The 24,115-nt window shown below is 39.8% G+C and overlaps 2 protein-coding genes across 4 annotated transcripts in view; both read left to right on the top strand.

Moving 5' to 3' along the window:
• The window catches only part of LOC146986858 (urocanate hydratase-like), a 78,755-nt gene that overhangs the window by 14,216 nt on the left and 40,424 nt on the right, over window positions 1-24,115 (top strand). The window lies entirely within an intron of this gene.
• On the top strand, window positions 762-23,572 carry LOC146986861 (6-phosphofructo-2-kinase/fructose-2,6-bisphosphatase 4-like). 3 transcript variants are annotated; one of them, XM_085775727.1, is made up of 14 exons: window positions 762-919; window positions 12,737-12,853; window positions 12,965-13,061; window positions 13,870-13,936; window positions 14,028-14,102; window positions 14,197-14,253; window positions 15,380-15,501; window positions 16,315-16,522; window positions 17,077-17,223; window positions 17,507-17,611; window positions 19,218-19,347; window positions 20,125-20,187; window positions 21,180-21,244; window positions 23,286-23,572. In XM_085775727.1, the coding sequence occupies exons 1-14, from the start codon at window positions 874-876 to the stop codon at window positions 23,343-23,345; spliced, it is 1,359 nt and encodes a 452-aa protein (XP_085631853.1). In that variant the 5' UTR covers window positions 762-873; the 3' UTR covers window positions 23,346-23,572. The 3 variants fall into 3 exon arrangements, with proteins under 3 accessions (XP_085631853.1, XP_085631851.1, XP_085631852.1); XM_085775725.1 differs by lacking the exon at window positions 762-919 and adding an exon at window positions 10,421-10,652; XM_085775726.1 differs by lacking the exons at window positions 762-919; window positions 23,286-23,572 and adding exons at window positions 10,425-10,652; window positions 21,394-21,757.

Here is a 24,115-nt window from a genome sequence, read left to right as displayed (position 1 = left end):
TCTCATTATTTTTGATAAAAAATCTCATTATTTTGACGTAATTGCTCATTATTTTGATAAAGTATCTCATTATTTTGACTTAGTATCTCAATATTTTTGAGAAAGTGTCTCAATATTTTGACTTTGTTTATCAATATTTTGAGGAAGTATATCTCAATATTTTGAGTCACTATCACAATATTTTTGATAAAATATCTAATTATTTTGACTCAGTATCTCAATATTTTGAATTAGTATTTCATTATTTTGACTTAATTTCTTATTATGTTGACTTTGTTCATCATTATTTTTTTTATTAAAATATCTCATTATTTTGAGAAAGTATCTCATTTTTTTTACTTAGTATCTCAATATTTTTGAGAAAGTTTCTCATTATTTTGACTTTATCATTATTTTGAGGAAGTATATCTCAATATTTTGAGTCAGTATCTCAATATTTTGAGTCAGTATCTCAGTATTTTTGATAAAATATCTAATTATTTTGACTCAGTATCTCAATATTTTGAATTAGTATCTCATTATTTTGGCTTAATTTCTTATTATGTTGACTTTGTTTATCTTTATTTTGACTCAGTTTCTCATTATTTTAAGTTATTAGATCTTTTCTTTTTTTCATCAGGTGGAGGAAATGGTCTTCCACAAGAGAGCAGACATGCACGAGTACAGTCAAACAATAAAAATGTGCGCTTGCTCGTACGCGCGCGCGTGTGTGTGTGTGTGTGTGTGTGTGTGTGTGTGTGTGTGTGTGTGTGTGTGTGGAGGCGTCTGTGCGCGTGCCCGTCTCCCTCTCTCCATTCAGCTGCAGCTCTCTCTCTCTCTCGGACTCTCGGCTCTACTTCAGTCTGGGAGAAGCAGAGACTCTGCACCGGGACCATGAGGGGCTCGTGCTGCCCGAGGAACACTCGGGACCACCGGACAGGTAGGACCAGACCCCCAGACCCCCCCTCACCCCCCCGCTGTGTGTGTGTGTATGTGTAGCTGTGTGTCGGAGCAGAGGAGGCGGACAGCAGCAAGTAAACAAGCCCGTGTCACGTAGGCAGCAGCAGCAGCAGCTCGGAGCTCCGGAGCTGAGGGGGGGCAGAGCCCAGAGGACAGCCGGGACACAGCGCGCTCTGAGCGGGGAGCAGAGCTGCTGCGTGTCGGTGTCTGGTTCTGGTTCAGGTTCAGTGTGTTACAGTTAACTGTGCAGGAGGAGGTGTGTGTGTGTGTGTGTGTGTGTGTGTGTGTGTGTGTGTGTGTGTGTGTGTGTGTGTGTGTGTGTGTGTGTGTGTGTGTGTGTGGTGCAGCAGCTGCTGTGGAAGCTGACATGTCCCTGTGTGCAGCTGTTAGCAGTTAGCTGCTGTTAGCTGCTGCAACTACACACAGTCTGCTGTTGTTGTTGTTGTTGTGTCAGATAAGAACAAACAAACAAACAAGACAGAGTCGTTTCACTGTTGTTGTTGTCGTCAGTGAGTTGGTGACTGAACTGCAGCTCAGTGAACTCTGTTTAACTTTTTATTTCTCCTCTGGTTCAACATGAGTCTGTGAAACATCTTTAATATAAATGATTCTTATGTAGATGTGAATTAAATACAAACACTCACATGCATCTGTCACACATATGCATTGTATCTCCACATGAAGTAAAAACACAACTGTATATTAAACATATTAAACCTGTTAGAAATGGGAACAGTCTCATATATTAGTGACATACGTGTCCGGACAGTATAAATATGCACGTTTACCTAGCCTACAGTAAGTAATGCACAACAATATTTATACATATAATGTATTGTTCCTAAATGCATGACATCGGAGTAAATGATACGTGCTTATAACCACACCAAAGCCTGTTGACACAAGTTCATATTATAAATGTTCATATAAATTACAGACATGTGTTTAAAACTGTCTCATGTATGATTGCAACATATAAAGTCATATGAAACTCATTATATAGATTTTCTACACATGCACATGTACAGATTCTACAGTTATAACATCATATAGGTTATAAAACTATACCTTCATACATGCAGTGGATGTATATGTGGCAACAAATGATCCTACATTGTATGGAAGGCTTTATTTTTATTATCACCTGTCTCTTTTAGGTGGTTGTCATGGTGATTCTTGCAGCCTCACAAGCTGTTTCTTCTTTGTAAGTATAAGTAATGTGTCTCTTGAGGACATTTTAGTGAAAAGTTGCCATCAGACAGCTCCAGTAGAAGTTCCTCCAGTGTTTTCTAGAAGCGGAAGGAGCTCTGAGCTGCAGGTGGACTGTGCTGCTGCTGCTGCTGCTGCTGCTGCTGCTGCTGCTGCTGCTGCTAAAGCTGTGGCCTATATAATCCACAGACTCACTCAGTTATTATGAGAATAGACCATTATGTAATTCTATTAGTCATGTAGCCTGGAGCTCCACTTCCTGTCAGCGGCCTCTGATGCTGCTGAGACACAGAGGGACAGAGGGACAGAGAGAGGACAGGCTGTGACGGCTCAGTGGTTTAGAGGGAGGTGTGCAGCGCTCGGCCCGGCTGCTGTGGCAGATGCACCGGGGATGAACCGAGCTCTGCCTGCTGTCGGCCGCAGGAGGAGGAGGAGGAGGAGCTGGGCTGGGAAACAGGAAAAGCAGAGGAGAAGGTGTGTTAGTGGGCGGCGGCTCTGTTTATATATAGACAAACACAAACGGCAGATTTTATTGGAAACTCCTTCTCTTCTCTTCTCTTTTCTTCCTGTGTGTTTTTAAGATGTTTGCTTTGTGTGCGATGGCAGTGAGTGATGGAAATGTGACGCTACAAATAGACTGAAACAACAAGGAGATGAAGGCTGCAGCTCACACACACACAGACACACACTGTGCTGGTCCAACACAGATTATATTATATCACCACATTTAATCCAACAGGAAATTCACCTCGCTGCCTCCGAGGCTTTTATAGCTCAACAACAGCAACAATAATGATAATAATTATTATAATAATAGTAACATGTATTTCTTCCTGTTTTGTCGTTGAGTTGTTTTCATCCTCCAGCTCCTCCTCTTCCTCCTCCTCCTCCTCCTCCTCTTCCTCCTCCTCCTCCCTGTGTCTGCTCTCTATCTGGGGGAAAGTTCACCACTCGCTCTGAATCTCATTACAGAGCTGCAGCCTGTGTGTGTGTATGTGTGTGTGTAAGTGTATATGTGTGTGTTGTTGTGTGGTGGTTGTGCAGGACGTGTGCGCCTGCTCAGTGCTGCTGCAGGGCTACACACCTCCAAATCGTGTTGTGCGTCATCAGATACCAGGATGTTGGTGTTTGTTGAGTCTGGAGCAGAGCTGATTGGTTCAGTCTGTGGCCCAGTTTCATGTCCAAGAGCTTTTTTATGATGGTAACGTCACGTCTCGTTGTCAGCATCATAGGTGTTGTGTTGTGTTGCTACAGACAAGCTGGACAATAAATCATAATCGTAGGACATAAAGAGACAAGTTAGTTTGGTACGAGACCCAAAAGAGACAAAAATACTATCAGTAATTTAAAAGGTAATTGCCGTTTTTTACATTCTGGACCTTATTTCTAGCATAAAATCCGATCATCTCCTCCCCCAGATAACTTTGGTGTCATTACAAGTGGTTGTGATGAAATGAGCTCCAGCCGAGAGGCGCGTATATCCGTATAATGGAGTCTACAGGGCAGCAGAATGCAGCCTCTAAATAACACATTATCTGCAGAGAAACTCCTTCATTTCACCAATATTTAGTTCTGATAGGCTAGTGCTATTCCCCTCTGAGTCCGGGGTTAGCTGTTATCAACATCCGGGGTCTGTAGGTTGAACCTAGCGTGGCTTGTTGCTACCGCTAATGCTACGGTTGGTTTCTGTGTGTTTCTGTCTTGTCAAAATGAGCAGCTGGATGAAGTTCAGCTTCCACAGGCTTCCTCTCCTCAACCTGGACTCACTAAAGCTTCGGCTAGTTGAGATAAAAATGGACCCGAATGCCGAAGCAGAATGATTATTATCAGAATGAGCCGCGCGGCGCTCAGAGATGACATCATCCAGGTCAGAGGTCAGTAGGTCAACCTACAGACCCCGGATGTTGATAACAGCTAACCCCGGACTCAGAGGGGAATAGCACTAGCCTATCAGAACTAAATATTGGTGAAATGAAGGAGTTTCTCTGCAGATAATGTGTTATTTAGAGGCTGCATTCTGCTGCCCTGTAGACTCCATTATACGGATATACGCGCCGCTCGGCTGGAGCTCATTTCATCACAACCACTTGTAATGACACCAAAGTTATCTGCGGGAGGAAATGATCGGATTTTATGCTAGAAATAAGGTCCAGAATGTAAAAAAACGGTAATTATCCTTTAAAGTGTAGCGTTATTTCTCATATTTATTTAATTTTTTCTGCAAAAATTAAGCTGTTCCCTCAGCTGTCTGACAATGATGTCATTAGTTTTCTAATTAGCATATCCCACCCCTACCTGTGAGTACAGCTACCTGTAGAGGGGGCGGGGCCTGGTGAGCCACTACAAAATCTACATTTAAACAAATCTGATGCTTTTATAAAAACATTTTCTTTAAAGATATTTTTGAACTGCTCATCTTGTTAAACCTTTATTTGTCTCTGACCCGTATACAGTATGATGACAGACAGTCTGTTGCTCCAGTGGACTGACCAACAGTCTGTCTCTGTCTCTGTCTCAACTCAGATGTTGTGTTTTAAACAGAAACATGTGACAGGACATAGATTCATCTTTAATTATAGTTGCAGTCTGGACAGTTTACACCACAGTCACACCAGTAAAACATGCTCTTTTCTTTTCTTTTAAATTATTTTTTATTGGTTTTCATAAAGCCACAATACACAGAAGTCACTAAGAACTGGAAAATAGAAACAGAAGACCAAGACTAAGACTTTTCATTTATACATATTGACATAATGTTATAGTCCATAATGTAATCTTCACAATTACACACAGACACAGACACATAGCTGAGTCTTTACCTCTGTTTCTCTCTCACATGACCTGAAACCTGTTTTTCCTCTGTACCAGAGTTCAGAGAAGAGTTTGGACTCAGTTGATCTTTGATTATGTCTTAAACTGATCAGTGATCAGGTTTATTCTCTGTTGTTTCCAGCCCATTGACTCCTCCACTGTTAAACCTGAGGCGGTCAGCGCCCCCTGCTGTCTCAGTGTCGTCACTGCCTCGGTCTGGTGACGGCTGATAAACCACAGAGCTGATTCCAGATCAGTGATGTTTCAGCGTTTCAGCCTCAAACTGAAACTTTGAGCCAGTTGTTTACAGACAGATGTGATGTTTTAAACAGATTTAACCCTTTCTGCTCCAGCTGAACATGATACATCATGGGAAAATAATCACCAACAGATAGATCAACTTTCTCCCAGACTCAGGGTCCAAATGTAAAAACACACTAGACAAAGATTGAACAAAAACCAAACAAAAACACAATAAAAGAGTAGAACAATTCACATTAAAAGACATTTGTACCAGAAAACTAATCAATAACAAGATGATACAGTGATACAGTTAAGCCATCATTCCAGTTTAAGACTATGTATTGATTATATAAACTCAATATTAAACATGTGAAATTGTATCAGAATACAAATACTCATTGACAATAAGCTGAGCTTTGTATGTAAAAAGGTTCAGCAGCGCCGCCTGTTCTTCTTAAAGGGATAGTTCAACATTTTGGCAAATTGGTCCATTGCCATAATCCCTATAGTCATAGCAGTAGGTTTGTTACCTTTAATTGTCGGTGCAAGCTGTTTTTAGAATGGCGGAGCAGAGCCGTGAGCTGCTCAGAGCTACGCTACGGAGGCTCATTATGGGATTTCTTGGTTTCCCTCATCAAACTCATCAAATACACAATCCAACAACTCCACAACGCTCTGGTGGACAAGTTGTGAGCTGCACATTCACCACGCTATGAGATAATAACACAACGTTACCACACAGAGTTGTTTTAGAGGGAAATACAGAGACTGCTTGATGAAAAACTGTCCCTGAAGGGGACAACTTGTCCACCAGAGCGTTGTGGAGTTGTTGGATTGTGTATTTGATGAGTTTGATGAGGGAAACCAAGAAATCCCATAATGAGCCTCCGTAGCATGGCTTGGTTTGGATTCCTCACCCTGTCCAGTAAAAGGATAGGATATAGTACTGTATACTACTTCAAGCGAATATGGACCAAAGCTAAATTTATCCTCGACCGTCCTGACCACCCACTTTATAAGGAGTTTGTCCTCCTCCCATCTGGACTCTCTCGTCTTAGGATGCCTAAGACCAGAGCACGGTGTGCCAGGGTCTCCTTTATCCCTGTTGCCATACAGGGCTAGGCCTCTGCACCTAAATGCACTTTGGTATTAAAGTGTTTCTGTTTTTTCAATTCTTGCAGCACTATGCACTTTAATGCATTGTGTGGACTGTTTACATTTTTACTATGCACTATAAATATAAGTATGTATTCAGTCCATTTCTCCCACTTCCGACAGCATTGATCCTCTTGAGTCCTTATTTTATCAGTCAGTTGTTCCATAATATGTATTTCGTCGGTAACTTTCATCCAATCTTCCTGTGACGGTGGGTCTGTCTTGCACCATTTTCTTGTAATTGCCTTTTTACAGGCTACCAACATAATTTTCAATATGTATCTATCATCTTTCAACACAACATTTCCCGTAATGACGCCAATATATAATAATGTACAAGACTTGGATACACCAATTCTGCCTATTAGTCCAGTCATTTTATGAAAAAAGGTTGAACAAATTGCAACAGAAGCAAACTCAACTGATTTTGTATCCTCAACATGTCCTGAGTGAGGGAAAAAAAGCCCAGAAGAATCCCATTAGGGGAAAGTTTCGAAAAAGACCCAAATATAGCCCATTCATACGCCTGTTAATTATTTTTGTGAATAGGGTAACATTTTTAACCTTTAGATATCTCCATGAAAATTACTGAGTTGATTACTTAAGACAAACAAAAAATGTATTACAACTTTTTTGAAATTCTTTGTTAACATGAGTAAATTTGCATAAATTCCACCATTTTGATGGCACATGTATATATGAAGTTGCTGTGGTGGTACCGGCATGAAAACTGGAATGAGTTGACTCCATCGGTCAACCGTCAAGATAGCCACATCCTTGGTAGAGCAGGTATGAGCAAACAGTGCATAATCCAATTACCAAAATACAACACCTGTTAGCCTAAATGGGTTCCATTCAGACCATTTTTTAACTGTAATATGTTAACAAGACTGAACAAGACATTTTCACCCAATGTTTAGATCAGGTGTTGTATGTATGCAAATTAGCCACACACGTAATGTCATACCTGCTCTACTAAGGATGTGGCTGTCTTGAAAAATTGCAGTCATCTTGAAATTTAAAGTGGTTTCTTGTCGGTTGACCGATGGAGTCAACTCATTCCAATTTTCATGCTGGTACCACCACATCAACTTCATATATACACGAATTCGGCGAAATAACCGTTAGTCGAGCAGCCGCCATTACTGCGGTGACAGCTCCCAGTCAGGCAGCGATGGGTTCTTTGCACAAATTCGGCAAGCGATTTGTGTATGCCGCCATCTTGCGGCGGCGTCATTGCTGCGGTGACATGTGTCAGTCATAGTAAACTGATTCTCTATGACAGCATCATTAATAGGCTGCATTTGTGATGTTTAGTGCCCCCCAGTAACTGATTAAGGTATCTTACATGAATACCAATATTCATTTAGTAATTAATCATTTGTTTGAGCGATTAGCAGGAAAGATTAGAGTAACAGGGAGATAAGAGACTGTATCATAAACAATATAACATACCGGTACGTTATGCGTGCTGACGTTAGCAAGCCAGCAGCGGGATATTTAATCATGTGGACAGGCTACATGAATAAAAACAACAACTTGTGCTTTGTTTTAGATATTCAAGAATATTTTATTGATCAGCTGGCCTCCGATGATCAGAAAAAACGTCAATTACAGGTCTCTGATTTATGGTCAAAATGACCTGAGCTCCGGATGGGTCGGACATATTTTACACCGGCTTTTAGACGACCATGATCACATCATATTGAAGGGATCAGTGAGACATTCACAGACCGTCCACTTTTACCACGATGTGAAGGTAACGGTGAGAAGGGAGAGTAGCCAGGTTGTACAGGTCAGCTGTGACTGCGTCGCTGGCGGCTGCTGCTGCTGCTGCTGACACGCTGTACGTAACGTTACGGTCTAAACACGGACACTCCTCCTGAAGTAAGGGGCTGTGTTTTGCTGATATTAGAGCAGTCGAGGACGGCACATGTCCTCCCAGCCTTCCTAGACATATTTACAGAAGAGAAAAGGTCCACTTCTTGGCGCTTGCATTCAAATGCCCGCTTCGCGCACAGAACCCATCGCTGCCTGACTGGGAGCTGTCACCGCCGAATTCGTGTGCCGTCAAAACGGTGGAATTTATGCAAATTTATGCAAATTTGCTCATGTTAACAAAGAATTTCAAAAAACTTGTAATACATTTTTTGTTTGTCTTAATGTAAGTAATCAACTTAGTAATTTTCATGGAGATATCTAAAGGTTAAAAATTTTACCCTATTCACGTGAGAAAACTAATGAATAGGCGTATGAATGGGCTATATTTGGGTCTTTTTCGAAACTTTCCCCTAATGGGATTCTTCGGGGCTTTTTTTCCCTCACTCAGGACATGTTGAGGATACAAAATCAGTTGAGTTTGCTTCTGTTGCAATTTGTTTAATGTTGACCCCTTTTTTGGCCTAAAATTACTGGACTATATAACCAAATGAACATCTTCCCAAAATGCAATGCAATCTTAATTAGCCTAGTAGTATAGTATAGTATAGTTTTTATTATTCCTATGTTGTGGCTAGTTATATGTTCATGTTTTGGTTCTGTCTCTTCTGTCTATTATGTTTGTGATGCTGCTGCAAATTCAAATTCAATTTCCCTCTGGTTAGAAATAAAACTCAACTGATCAATTCAATAATAAGTTGAGGAGCAAAAACAGCTGAGTGAAGTTTTATTTTTTGTTCATTTTCAACCTTTATACAACAGTAACTGGCAGGAAGTGTGTGTGTGTGTGTGTGTGTGTGTGTGTGTGTGTGTGTGTGTGTGTGTGTGTGTGTGTGTGTGTGTGTGTGTTGTGTCTGCTGTGTGTGTGCGCTCGTCCCCGTGAGGCTCGTGACCAGCTCGTGTGTAGCTCTCGCGCAGCTCCTGAACACTCGCCCGCCTCGAGCCCGCTGCTGCTCTCCTATTGGCCGCCGGGGCTGCCGTCTCTCCTCTGATTGGTCGAAGTCTCCGCTGCATTCCCCGGCCATGTGGGCTGCGCGTGAACACCCGGCCTCTTGTTTTTGTCTGAAACGTCTCGAGTTTGTTCTTTTTTTCCCGCTGCGCCTTCCTCCGCGCGCCGGTCATTACGGTAACCATAGGTAACGGCTGCTTCTGAGAAAACAGAGAGAGGACACGGTGTGACAGGAGGAGACAAAGGATAGACTCAGTCAAAATACAAGTGTTAGAAACGTTTTTTAATAATAGCAACCATCCTTTAACTGACAGAGATGTGTGAGTTTCTCTTTCAGTGGATCAGACAGTTTACATTTTATTATTAAAAAGAAAGAAAGAAAGAAAAGTTTCAATTTTATTTCTAAGCTCTGAAAAAGCAAAGAAACACGTATTCATATTGTTTTATATCAATGTGCAGTTTTAAACTATTTCCTGAAACTTTCTGTGTTTTTCTGAGAACAGTTAGGCTAAGTAGTGAAACTCAGTAATCAGATTACTTTCACCAAAACTCTGACTTTTCCTGCAAGACCAAACACATCAGAAACAGTTTTTTGTTTTTCCAGAAACACAACCACTGATCATTTGTCACATAGTTTATTCTTTATAAAACAATAGTAAGGACTCAATTTATAACAAACTTAGAATAAAAGAGTAAAAAAGATCTTCTCTAGTTTTTCATTTCCCACTATTTAGGCTGATTTACACATTCTACAGTGATTATTTTTTTATATGAATAATTTTCATTCTATTCATGTAAATAACTCTGAAACATTTTGGCACAAAACTATTCAGAACGTCTCTCTCTTGCTTTGTTTTTCCTGTTTGTTGTACATCGTTTTTCAATGTTACATCAACTGAATTTCCCATGTGTGGGATAAACAAACAGTCTTATGCCTTAAAAGATAAAAAAGAGAGAGTATTAATGAAGATAAACGATTAAAAACATTAGAAGTCTCTGTGTTGATAATAAATAGCAGTAGGTAGTAATAATAATACTGAATCCAGTGAAGTGAAAGTCAAACACATGAACTCTGGCTCTGGTTCAGGATTTCCTGCTGCTGGATGATTTGTTTTGCTCCTGAATCTTTGTTGCGCTTCTTGTCTGGTCGTTACGGTAACGGGAGTCTGATAGTCAGACTGCTGTCTCACTGAGCCAGTCTCCTCCTCACCACCACCGAGCTGCTGCTGCTGCTGCTGCTGCTGCTGTGTTACTGTTATTATCATCACTTCACTGATGTCCAACACCAACAACAACATGTTGGACAACGGGGACTTCGTGCTGGACTCGTCCGGCCGGGAACTGACCCAGAACCCGCTGAGGAAGATCTGGATGTCCGGCAGGAACGGGCACATCATGCAGAGACGTGGTAAGAGCCAGAGCAGCTGGATGCAGCAGCAGCAGCAGCAGCAGGAGGAGCAGCAGGAGGTGATGGAGCATCTGCACAGTGCTGCTGCTTGTCTGCTTTTCCTGCTAACATTTCCATATTTCGCACATTCTGTGACATAAACTGTAAACTGTTTTCTTGTCTGTAACAACATCTATTGCACGTCTGTCCGTCCTGGGTGCATGAGGGATCCCTCCTCTGTTGCTCACCCTGAGCTTTCTCCTGGTTTTCCCTGTTAAAAGGGTTTTCCATGGAGTTTTTCCTCAGTGGATGTGAGGGTCTAAGGACAGAGGATGTTGTTACGATGCCATGTGAAGCCCTTTGAGACAAACTGGTGGTAAAAACGGGCTATACAAATAAAATTGCCTTGCCTTGCCTGCCTTTTACATGTTATTATCACTGTGTGTGTGTGTGTGTGTGTGTGTGTGTGTGTGTGTGTGTGAGGTGTTGCATCATGTTCAGCTCCTCTGCTCCAGAAATCTGAGTCACGCTTTAGAGAAATAACTGTGTCCTCGCTTCAATTGAATTGGATTGGATTGAAGTGAATTGGTTCATATGACACACACACATGATCGGGTGCTGTTGCTGGTCTGTTGTTGGTTCTTATTATTATGGTCTGTTGGTTTGTCGGTTGTCCTCTCCTCCTCCGTCCTCCCAGTCTGTCTTGTGTTTCTGCTGCTCGGCTGGTGAAATTCTGCTGAGTCAAGTCGGCTGCTGCAGCTCAAACTGATCAACTCCTCTGGTTTATTAATCAATAATCAATCACTCTGTGCATCACAGCAGAGTTCTCTAAAACACTGATCAATAATAATCCAGCTGTTCCACATCAGGAGAGTCAGAGAGTCTCAGGTGTCTGAAGGAATCTGGGTGGTTTATGATCGGATCAGGGGGTTTATTGTACATTAAGATAATATGATTTTTATTTGTCAAGTCACCCTGAATATAAAAACAATAGACATAAAATACAATAGCACAAGTTATATATAAATAAAAATACAAAGAAAATGCATGACAGATGACAGTTTTAATAATAAAATATATTTTAAGGTTCATTTATCTGAGGCAGCAGAAGCTACGGCGTTGTTTTAGGTTTGTGGTGTTTCAGAATAACAGTAAGGAGCATTTACGTTTTTATAAAACAATATGTGATACTAGATAAAAGAGAGATGAGAGGACAGCATCACGTGGAGTGTGTGAGTCCAGTAAAGTGGTTTTAAATGAGCTCGAGTCCTTAATGAGCCGACATGAGTCACTGGTCTGAAGACGTTTCTCACTGTGACATCAGATTATTCAGAAAAAACCTCCGACTCATTAAACTCCTGCTGCACCAAACAAAAGCCTGAGTCACCTGATGTAATGGACCTTAATGACATGACAAAAACATTCAGTTTAATTATTATTATTATTAATTATTATTATTAACCACAGGGCTCTGACTGGCTCAATCAGCCCAGAGTTTCTGTCTCAGTCACTTCCTGTTTTGTACAAAGAACTTTAAATGATGAAATATGACACCAGCAGAAATAGATACAGAAATAGAAAATTAAATGCAAAATAATAACTAAATAGATACATTTTGGTCACAAAAATCTTCTATTTCTATTGTTATACCTACAGTACATTTATTTCTGTATTTACACATTTTTCATAAAGGAATAACAACAGAAATGTAGAAATAAAACAAAAAGAAAGATGAAAGTAACATCTTTAATTTCCAAAATGTATTTATTTTTGCATTTGTATGGGTCCTTAATGTTTTATTGAATCATTTATTTTTACTTTTAGCCAGTCTGTGCTATTACAGTGATACCAGGTGTGAACACCAGGGGGCGCCGCTGCAGCGTTTCCTCCAGATGTGACCAGATGTTCAGGGTTTTTACTGCAGCTTCTGGTCATCTGGTCTGAAATGTCGGACTTATTTAAAGATCTGATTTTATCTTTATCTTCACTCAGCAGTGTTTTTGTTTTTTACAGTCGTGGTTTATATTTTATTGTTCCTGCTCTGATCTCATGTGTGTATTTGTGTGTGTGTGTGTGTGTGTGTGTGTCTCTTGTGTTTCCCTCAGTGTGTATGACCAACTGTCCGACGCTCATCGTCACTGTGGGACTTCCTGCACGAGGGAAAACCTACATCTCAAAGAAACTGACCCGTTACCTGAACTGGATCGGTGTTCCCACCAAAGGTACCACACACACACACACACACACACACACAGACATGTTACACTACAGTAGAAACCAGCAGAACTCCATTATAACACAATAAACCGTGTGTGTGTGTGTGTGTGTGTCAGAGTTCAACGTGGGTCAGTACCGGAGGGAGTGTCTGAAGATCTACAAGTCCTTTGAGTTTTTCCGTCCAGACAACGAAGAAGGTTTAAAGATCAGACGGTGAGTTCAAGTTCATGTTCATGTTCATGTTCATGTTCTTCATCTGAGTCCAGGTGTTTATAAAGGTTCAGTCTGGATCAAAGTTATCCTGATTTTTAAATCCCATGTTTTCCCATCCAGGATCAATGATCCATCTTTACTTTCATCCCAGTTGTTCAGAGCTCAGTCGAATCGGATCAGCCTGATCCAGATACAAACTTTTCAGCATGGATATTTTTCCATGTGTTTCAAATTCAAAATTCAAAATTCAAGCTTTATTGAATTTAATTATCCAGTAATTGGGGAAAAGTTCTTCATCTGTGGAATAATTAAAAGTTTACTTTATTTTCTTAATGGAACGATAATAACACAACGTTACCAGACAGAGTTGTTTTAGAGGTAAATTCATGCAAAACCGCTGATGCACGTTGCCTTCAGGGACAGTTTCTCATCATCAGTCTCTGTATTTCCCTCTACAACAACTCTGTGTGGTAAAGTTGTGTTATTATCTCATAGCGTGGTGAATGTGCAGGTCACAACTTGTCCACCAGAGTGTTGTGGAGTTGTTGGATTGTGTATTTGATGAGTTTGATGAGGGAAACCAAGAAATCCCTTAATGAGCCTCCGTAGCGTAGCTCTGAGCAGCTCACGGCTCTGCTCCGCCGTTCTAAAAATAGCTTGCACCGACAATTAAAGGTAACGAACCTACTGCTATGACTATAGGGATTATGGCAATGGGCCAATTTGACTAAATGTTGAACTATCCCTTTAAAGTTATTTAAACAGGACTTGTTTTTGTGTGTGTGTGTGTGTGTGTGTGTGTGAACAGTCAGTGTGCGATGGCGGCTCTGAACGATGTTCGTCAGTACCTGAGTGTAGAAGGAGGACAGGTGGCAGTGAGTATGATCCTCTTCATTACATAATAATAATGATAATATACAGTTTATTTATCGACACATCTATAAACTTCACGTCTTTCTGCTTCAGGTCTTTGACGCCACAAACACGACCAGAGAGAGAAGAGGAACCATCGTCAAGTTCGCTGAGCAGAACGGCTTCAAGGTTCCTTCATGTCTCCTCAGTGTCTCAGTGTTTCTGTTTCTGTCGTTGATTCAAGTTTCTCCTGAGTTACTTCATCGTTGTTTTGTCTCTGCAGGTTTTCTTTGTGGAGTCTGTGTGTGAGGATCCAGACGTCATCGCACAGAACATCGTGGTAAGAACTCAAATCTTTCAATCAATCAAACTTGCATGACGTCACGCGTGGCAAATATTCCATTTCCGGGTCCGAGCGCCGGCAGTTACCAGTTGTAAACAATGGCAGAACCGGTGAATCTATAACCTCTTTCTTCCATGACACATCTCTGAGAGTAAAAAAGGGATTGAATTCATTAAATTCAAACAGAGTAGAGAGTGTAGCCGTGCTTCACTGGTTCAACTCTGGTGCCTACAAAGAAATCAGAGCCGTGCTCCTCATCCAGGAGCTGCTCCTGTCTTTGCTGCTGCTGCTACAGTTATAAACTTGAGACCCGGTCCGACCTGTGGGTGTTGAACACCGGACCTGACGTTCCTACATTCTCAGTCTAAACTCGGCTGAAAAAAGAAAAAAGGAAGCCGTCTTGTCGTAATCGCTGTGACCAGCAACTACGTTTTGACGGCAATATGTTTTGATATGAGCGTTAGCTGCTAATTAGCCTGGCTAACAGCGGCTAACGCTGCCTGTAGCCGAGTGGCTACTTAGTGTTAACTGTGTTTACATCCATTAGCAGATAAACAAACTTAATATGTATCGATAACATCTCTGTATATATTCATGAAAATGTCCGGTTTCAGTGTTTTTCATCGGACCATGACTATGCGGTAGGCTACTTTGTTGTGTTTGCAATGGACCCGATAATGCCGGTGGACCCGGAAATATACAAATTTCATACAAATAAAGGGTTATAAAATTTAGCACAAACTGCTTTTCAATGAAAGATAAAAATAAAGCATCCTCGCTCCAGCGACCTGCTCAACCCCTTACTGAGTGATACCAGTGATGTTAACTGCTTTTTAATTGTAGTCGTATAGTTTATGTTGTAGTCCTGTGTGGCAACGTAGAAAATTGAGGATGTGATGCATCAAAATACATATAATTGAAAATAAACAAATAAAATAAATGCGTATAATTGAATCCACCACAAGTTTTGATGACCCATGACACAGTCCTGACAGTTTAGAGAAGAATGAATCTTTAAATCGGTCCGTGTCTCCGTCCGTCCTGTGGAGGAGGTGCAGATGAACACCAACTCCTGCAGCTCCCCAGGCCGTTTCACCGTCTCTCTGCTGTTGTGTGTCTGCAGCAGGTGAAGCTGTGCAGCCCCGACTACATCGACTGCAACACGGAGGAGGCCGTCGACGACTTCATGAAGAGGATCAAGTGCTACGAGTCGTCCTACCAGCCGCTGGACGAGGTGCTGGACAGGTGAGGACCATGACGTCACAGTGGGACGGGGGGAGGGAGAGGGACTCGTCTGCAGGGACGAGGTCCACACAGGAAGTGTATTACTCGCCATTCGCTCCACACCGGAATATATTTATTTGTTTTTATATTTTTTAATTTTGTAGTTACATATTTACAACGGAGACATTGAGAAAAAAAATGTTTTCACAGACTTCGAAAATAAAGTCATAATATTTTAACCTGTTGTTTTAAAGGAGTACAGTTGTTAAAATGAGGTCTTGGAGCGTTGTGCGTAAGGAAATGCATCTATTCCGCAGAAAAAACAGAACAGATATTGTATCCACTTACTGGTACAATTACCACTTCTTTTCTCGTAAATTTACAACTTTTTCCTCAAACATTTTCCACTCAAGTCTCATAAAATTATTACAATTTTCCTCGTAAAATTATGACTTTATTCTCAAAGTCTGTGAATTTCTTTTTTCTCAATGTGGCCCTAATACTCTGTCATACATATTCACCGTAACTTCATCATTTAGTAGTTAACTGACTCTAAGTCTTTTCACGGTTTTATACAGGATGTAAAACTGAGATGTTCACAATTCGAAGCCTAAAATGATCACATCAGTCGATCAAGTTATTATGTCGATTGTTTCATCGATTTACAATTAATATTAATTGTAAATATTGTATCTTAGGTAACACGTCACACTAGATAGATAGATAGATAGATAGATAGATAGATAGATAGATAGATAGATAGATAGATAGATAGATAGATAGATAGATAGATAGATAGATAGATGACCGTTCCATCTCGTATTCCTCCTTTAGGGACTTGTCCTACATCAAGATCATGGACGTGGGCCACCGCTTCCTGGTGAACCGGGTCCTGGACCACGTGCAGAGCCGCATCGTCTACTACCTGATGAACATCCACATCGCGCCGCGCTCCATCTACCTGTGTCGCCACGGAGAGAGCGACCTCAACATCAAGGGACGGATCGGAGGAGACTCTGGGCTGTCCACCAGGGGGAAGGAGGTGAGGAGGAGGGGGTGGATGTTAGAAATTATCTTATTTTTTGACTTTTTGAGTTTCTCAATATTTTGATTTAATTCATCATTATTTTGAGAAAGTTTCTCATTATTTTGACTTAGTTTCTCAATATTGTGACTTACTCTCTGAAAATGAGATATTAAGTCAAAATATTGACATACTAAGTCACAATATTGAGAACGATATTGAGATATTGAATTTTTCCGTGTAATTTATATAACCTTGTTTTCACTTTTAGCACTGCCCTCCCCCTTCCCCTTCAGGCTGCACTTGAAAATAAGAATTTTGTTCTTAATTTGCTCGCCTGGTTAAATAAAGGTTAAATAAAAAAGAAACTAAGTCAAAATAATGAGATATTATCTTATTATTTTTGACTTAGTTTCTCAATATTTTGAGTTATTAGATCTTTTTTTTCCATCAAGTGGCAGAGTGGGCTTCCACAAGAGACAGATGCACAAATACGGTTAAACAATGAAATGTGTGCGTGCTCACATATGCATGTGTGTGTGTGTGTTTGACGCTGGTCCTCTGCGCTGCAGTTTGCCAGGAACCTGCGGAGGTTCATCCAGGAGCAGAACATCAAGGACCTGAAGGTCTGGACCAGTCAGATGAAGAGGACCATCCAGACGGCCGAGTGTCTGGGCGTTCCCTACGAGCAGTGGAAGTACCTCAACGAGATCGACGCCGTGAGTAGATGTAGTGAAAACTGCTGCTTCTTTTAGACTGTGAACACTTTTAAATCTCTTTTAATGAACATTAAATCTTAATCTTGGATTTGCACTGTAAGTCCTCTTAATTGTTTTAATACAAATCAATATTTCATGCTGCAAACTTCTTACTGTTAAATGTTTTGACTTTATGTACAGTAGTTGCTTCTTGGTATGAAATGCACCATATACTGTAAATAAAGATGCTTTGTCTGACGTGTGTGTGAGGTGAAGACTAAACCTTCTCCTCTGGCCTTCACAGGGAGTGTGTGAGGAGATGATGTACGAGGAGATCCAGGAGCACTTCCCTCTGGAGTTCGCTCTGAGAGACCAAGACAAGTATCGATACCGGTACCCCAAAGGAGAGGTGAGGACCGCACCGGACCGGATCGGACCGGACTGTCCTATATGTATTTATGTATTTATTTTGTACAAACATATCATTTAAAATCATATAAACAGTTATTACAGGGTATATACAGGAATCTTGAAGTTAATTCTAATACCTTTTTAAGACTTTTTCAAGACCTTTTCAATATTTGTAATACCTCACCGCCGCTTCAAGCTGTAATTTACATCAGGGACACTTTTAACGTGACAGTTCTAGTTTGTGATCAAGACTATAGACCACTGTGATGCTACAGAATTCAAAATAGGCTGGGATAAGAAATCAAAGGCAAAGTTTATCAAAAAATAAAAATAAAAAATTGCTCCACTCTCAAAAAACAAAAGCAACAATCTTCTTTTCTTTTTTATGTACCGGTTCATCTTTGTTTTTTAATGAAATGAATAAATTCACACACTTTCACAATGTTTTTTAGGACTCAAACTCTTGGACAGCTAATTCAGAAAAAAATACCCTCAAAATTTAAGACTTTATAAAGTCGTGAAAAGACTTTTTAATACTTTTTAAGGGTCTTCATTTTCCCAAAATTGATTAATCACCTTTTAATACTTTTCAAGACCCCGCGGATACCCTGTATTATGATTGGGATGTGTGAAGGAGAGGTATGAAACCCAAAAGGGCTCATATGAAAACTAGTGCTGTCAAAAATATTACGCTATTAACGCGTTAACGCAAATCAAATTTAACGGCGTCAATGTTTTTATCGCGAGATTTACATTCTTTGTGACTTAGTGAACTTGTAGTTTTTTCATAAGCTGCGGCCGCTGCTCGTGTTGGGACGGTGGATCGCGCTGAAGCAGATCAACCGCGCTCAGACAGTCATGAATATCTGCCGGACTCTTAAGTCTGGTTTGTCTAACACTTTGTCAGCATGTAGCTACAGCAGCACGACCCAACAGAGCTGCAGAAAATCGTGACGATACGTTTGACTTAGACCGATGTTTTTAATGACGGAAGTAAATTCAGTCAAGTGGTAATTTTTTTTCAATCGATCAGCTAATATGAGTCAAAACTTTCAGCCTCTGAAGCTCCGTCTTCCTCCGTTTATTGATCAACGGTTTTGTTACATTGTGTGAGATTTAGCTTCAAAAGTGAGAATGTTATGAAATATTACAGTAGGCTACACGTTGTTTTCAATAAAAAAAACATTTACATAAAGCAACAAGCTTATCCACTTTTCCATGTTGATAAGAGTATTAAAATGATATTTCAAGGGACATTTAGAATCGAGAAAGATGTGCGATTAATTTGCAATGAATCGCGAGTTAACTGACATCTCACCCATGAAGAACATGATCAAAAACCACATTTGTTACAAATAAAGGCAAAAAAATAAGGAACAATTAAATGATAACAAAAATGAGTAGGAAAAACCAAGTGATTATACAGTGAATATATAATAGGGAGGAAAGGAAAAATACATAGTGTACATGAACGGCTTTTGAGAGCCTTTTTTAAATTGTGTTATCCAAGAGACGAGGAGCTTGATCACGTGTTGCAAATGACCCGAGAGATGTTCCAGTGTGTTTCTGTGTTACTAACTCTGTGTGTGTGTGTGTGTGTGTAGTCCTATGAAGACCTGGTGCAGCGTCTAGAGCCGGTCATCATGGAGCTGGAGCGTCAGGAGAACGTTCTGGTCGTGTGTCATCAGGCCGTGATGCGCTGTCTGCTGGCATACTTCCTGGACAAGACGGCCGGTAACCAGCTGTTTTAATATAATACATTTAATTCAATTTAATATAATCACTTTATTCTGAATCAATTAACTCAGTTGCATTTATCTAAACTGAAGAATTTTTATGTAAATTTAATTTAATTTAATTTAAATTCAGTTTCAGTTTAATTCAGAACATATTGATCTGTTTGGACTCAATTTAAGATGCTAGTAGTATTAGGGTCACATTGAGAAAAAAAAAAAACAGACTACAGACGAGAATAAAGTCATAAATTTACAAGAATAAAGTCGTACATTTCCTACGAGAAAAAAGTCATAACATTTAGAGAATAAAGTCGTTACTTTACGTCTTTATTCTCGAAGTTTGTGATTTTTTTTTATTTGTCAATGTGGCCCTAAACTCCGTCGTAATTTAATGGTTCAAATTCAAACTGTTAAATTTTATTTGAGTAAGTTTGATGAGTTTGAATGAATGAATTTAACTCTTAAACTCTATGAAGGACAAAAAACTGAAATGGATAATTAAATGTCTTGATAAATGTTGTAACTAATCCTGCTTTAGACTGATGTTTGGACCACCGACCTCATTAACATATAGACACAGAAATACAGAAATATATACACAAACTACATTTTCTTTACCAAAATGAGTTTATTTATGTATGTCTGTATTTATTTCTGAATTAGGTCACTTAATCTAAATATAAAGTGCCCTGATGTGGACGATCTGTGTCAGACTGGAGGTTAATGAGTCTGAATGAACTGTGACGTTTTTAACTTCCTGTCTGTGTCTCCACAGACGAGTTGCCTTATCTGAAGTGTCCTTTACACACGGTGCTCAAACTGACGCCCATGGCTTATGGTGAGTTTCATCATCATGTCTTTATGTCTTATATCATTATTATTATATTATATTATCATTTAACTGTGTGTTCACCATCATCTGTTTTATTTTCTTACCTGAGGGACGTGAAAACAAAGAAGCCGTTATTGTCTGTGTTGTGTTTTCCAACAGTTCTAACACATTTATTTCATGAATTATATTTATTTTGTTTAATTTATTTTATATATTACAGTATATCATTATTTTATTATTTTGTGTGTTATTTACTAGTAATTTGGCAGACCATGTATTTCTAACTTCAAAATGAGTTCATTAAGGGGCTTCATCCTGCTCCTTTCCCTGCATGAGATGTGTGAATTTTTTGTCAATAATGTGTGAATAGAAAACGTCCATGCGTGGAACAAATCTAAATGAAATTAAATATATTATTTTATTATTATATTAAAGGGATAGTTCAACATTTTGGCAAACTGGCCCATTCCCATAATCCCTATAGTCATAGCAGTAGGTTTGTTACCTTTAATTGTCGGTGCAAGCTATTTTTAGAACGGCAGAGCAGAGCCGTGAGCTGCTTAGAGCTACGCTACGGAGGCTCATTATGGGATTTCTTGGTTTCCCTCGTCAAACTCATCAAATACACAATCCAACAACTCCACAACGCTCTGGTGGACAAGTTGTGAGCTGCACATTCACCACGCTATGAGATAATAACACAACGTTACCAGACAGAGTTGTTTTAGAGGGAAATACAGAGACTGTTGATGACAAACTGTCCCTAAAGGCAACGTGCATCAGCGGTTTTGCATGAATTTCCCTCTAAAACAACTCTGTGTGGTAAAATAGCTCTAAAAACAGCTTGTTAAAGGTAACGAACCTACTGCTATGACTATAGGGATTATGGCAATGGGCCAATTTGTCAAAATGTTGAACTATCCCTTTAATGTAATAGGTGTTTTCTATTATATCATATGATCAGACCTGATGCCTCTGTGTCTGTCTCTGTCCCTCAGGATGTAAAGTGGAGTCTGTGTCTTTAGGCGTGGACGCTGTGAACACACACAGAGACAGACCCGAGGTAGGTTTCCATGGCGACACACAGCAGGTGATGTAAAGGTGTGAGAGAGTCAAGTCGAGTCTCACAGTGAAGGACTGAACGATGATGTCATCCGCCTCCTTCTCCACCTTCATCATCATCATCATCTTCATCTTCATCTTCGTGTTCAGTCTCCGTCCTGCAGCGATCGATGAGGTCGCCGCCGCACCTGAGACGTCTCATCTTCCTCCTCCTCATTTTATCTCTGAGAGGAAGAACCAATCAACGACTTCGATGTTTGATTGGTTCATATTTGTAGAAACTGGAATCAGGACAAATCACTCAGCTGTGTGTGTGTGTGTGTTTGTGTGTGTGTGTGTGTGTGTGGTATAAATACTATGAATGTGAACATATGAAGAGTTCGTTTGCAAAAGCAGATAAGTGCCATTTTGAAAAAAATGAGCTGAGGCTTTGTAATTATTCTTTGCTAATTATTCTTTTCAATAAAACTTTATTTTTTTGAGATATGTCTGTTTTGTCACATCTCAAAGTCACTCAACTTTGGTTTGACTGATATCACCTTATGTAAATAAAAAATAGAAAATAAAAAATGAAGATTCTACCATTTTTTAAAAACGGAGTAATCTGCTTTTGCAAATGAACTCTTCATATGGAGTTTATTAATGTTGTTTTATAAAAACCATTTATAATCTAAAACATTTTGCATTTTTTAAAACCAGTGTTTTGTTTTTCACTAACATGAAGTCGTTTCATTTCCATGTATTTTTTTATATTTTTCGTATAAAATTTATAAATGTGAGAAACATATTTAACCTCAACGTTCACTCTGCTGCATTTAGAATAACTAAGTTGTTATCTCTGTTTTCTTATAGAAATGTGAAGGGTCACGCCCACTAATGTTTATTATTATTATTTATCATCAGTGATTGAACTAAATGCTTCAATTATTTAATCAAATGAAACTTTTTTCTCATTTTGTTGTGTTTTGTTTTATACAATTTTATTTATTGTAAATATAAAAGTTCAAATTTGAGAAAAAAAAACCCTCTCTCTTCTTACTTTTTTCTGAAAACATCAGTGATCATGTGTTTTACTCTCAGATATAATTTAAACACTGTAACAAGAAATAATAATAAAATAAACTTCAGTCTCAGACAGTGAAATGTTTAAAAACTGGAGTTTATGAACAAAGAATTTGTGGATTTTTACAAAGTTTTACACAATTTCTAAAAACTCCAACAATAATTGTTGTTAATCTGGATGAATGAAGTCCATTAAAATCAATTAAAAGTCTATTAAAGTTTAAAGGGACAGTCCAACATTTATTCAGCTCCTCCTCTCACCATAATCCCTATAGTCATAGCAGTAGGTTCGTTACCTTTAATTGTCGGTGCAAGCTATTTTTAGAACGGCGGAGCAGAGCCGTGAGCTGCTCAGAGCTACGCTACGGAGGCTCATTATGGGATTTCTTGGTTTCCCTCATCAAACTCATCAAATACACAATCCAACAACTCCACAACGCTCTGGTGGACAAGTTGTGAGCTGCACATTCACCACGCTATGAGATAATAACACAACGTTACCACACAGAGTTGTTTTAGAGGGAAATTCATGCAAAACCACTGATGCGTGTTGCCTTCAGGGACAGTTTTTCATCAACAGTCTCTGTATTTCCCTCTAAAACAACTCTGTGTGGTAACGTTGTGTTATTATCTCATAGCGTGGTGAATGTGCAGCTCACAACTTGTCCACCAGAGCGTTGTGGAGTTGTTGGATTGTGTATTTGATGAGTTTGATGAGGGACACTAGGGGACCTGTACCGTTCACCTCCATTGTGTTCACTGAGCAGCTCACGACTCTGCCCCGCCCATCTCAAAACAACATGCACCGATAATTAAAGGTGATGAACCTACTGCTATGACTATAGGGGTTATTATGGTGAGAGGAGGATCTGACTAAATGTTGAACTGTCCCTTTAATTACACATTCCATCCAGATCGTCCAGTTTTCCAGGTGTGTGATGTTTGCCCTCCACTCAGTCGTTTCCTCTCGTCTCTTTCAGAACGTGAACGTGCAGCGAACCACAGAAGACGCTCTGCTGACTGTCCCCGCCCACTTCTGACCGACCGCCTGCACTTCCTGAACCACCTCTGAACTGAACTGCATTATGGGTAAAGGTGCAGTTCACCTGCTGCTGCTGCTTCCTCTTCTTCTTCCCAGACTCCCAGACTGTAAAAGCACTTTCATGAAGTTTGATCCATTTTTCTACGTCTGTTGTGAACTGAACTGATCCTGTAGCTCCACACGCCATGATTTTTGATATCTGGTGAAATATAAATATATATATATGTGATTATATATATATAAGAACTGTTGTTGCTGTAACTGTAACGTTCCCTTAACGTTCCTCACTGTCACTGTCTCCATCATGATATTTAATATCCACTGTTCGTTGTGCATCATCATGTGTGTGTGTTGCCATAAACTTCCAGTGTTTCTTACGGTGGCCGTGAGGTGCAACGCAAACATTACAAAATGTAAAAATTAACATTTTGGAAAACATTTTTACAGATCATAAAAAGAAAATGTCATGACCTTAACACATTTACATGTCAGAAAACGAATTAACAAGACGCGAAACACTTGAACGAGTGGCGAAAATGATAACGGCAGCGGCCAACTTGAATTGTTTTAGTCGTCAATCAAGTTCATGGTGATGTTTTGCAGTTTTATATGGCAGAACAGATTCCTCCTCTACAAACACCGTAATAGACCCGTTTACAGTCTACGTCACAACAGAAAATATCAATCAAAACGTGTATTTACCTTTGAAAACCGCCCACAAACCATCAGCCTCCTTATTCCCTTGTTCTTACTTTACTCTTAGCAGTT

Source organism: Trachurus japonicus, chromosome 5, assembly GCF_045865225.1.
Source record: "Trachurus japonicus isolate A0001 chromosome 5, Traja_1.0".
Taxonomy (NCBI): Eukaryota; Metazoa; Chordata; class Actinopteri; order Carangiformes; family Carangidae; genus Trachurus; species Trachurus japonicus.
The sequence above is the reverse complement of the archived record's forward strand: the minus strand, read 5'-3'. Positions and strand labels throughout refer to the sequence as shown.

Coding starts and splice junctions, on each gene's coding strand:
- LOC146986861 (XM_085775725.1), top strand. CDS start 10,520: ATGTCCAACACCAACAACAACATGTTGGACAACGGGGACTTCGTGCTG. Junction 13,937..14,027: donor TAGAAGGAGGACAGGTGGCA/GTGAGTATGATC, acceptor TTTCTGCTTCAG/GTCTTTGACGCCACAAACAC. Junction 21,245..23,285: donor CACACAGAGACAGACCCGAG/GTAGGTTTCCAT, acceptor CGTCTCTTTCAG/AACGTGAACGTGCAGCGAAC.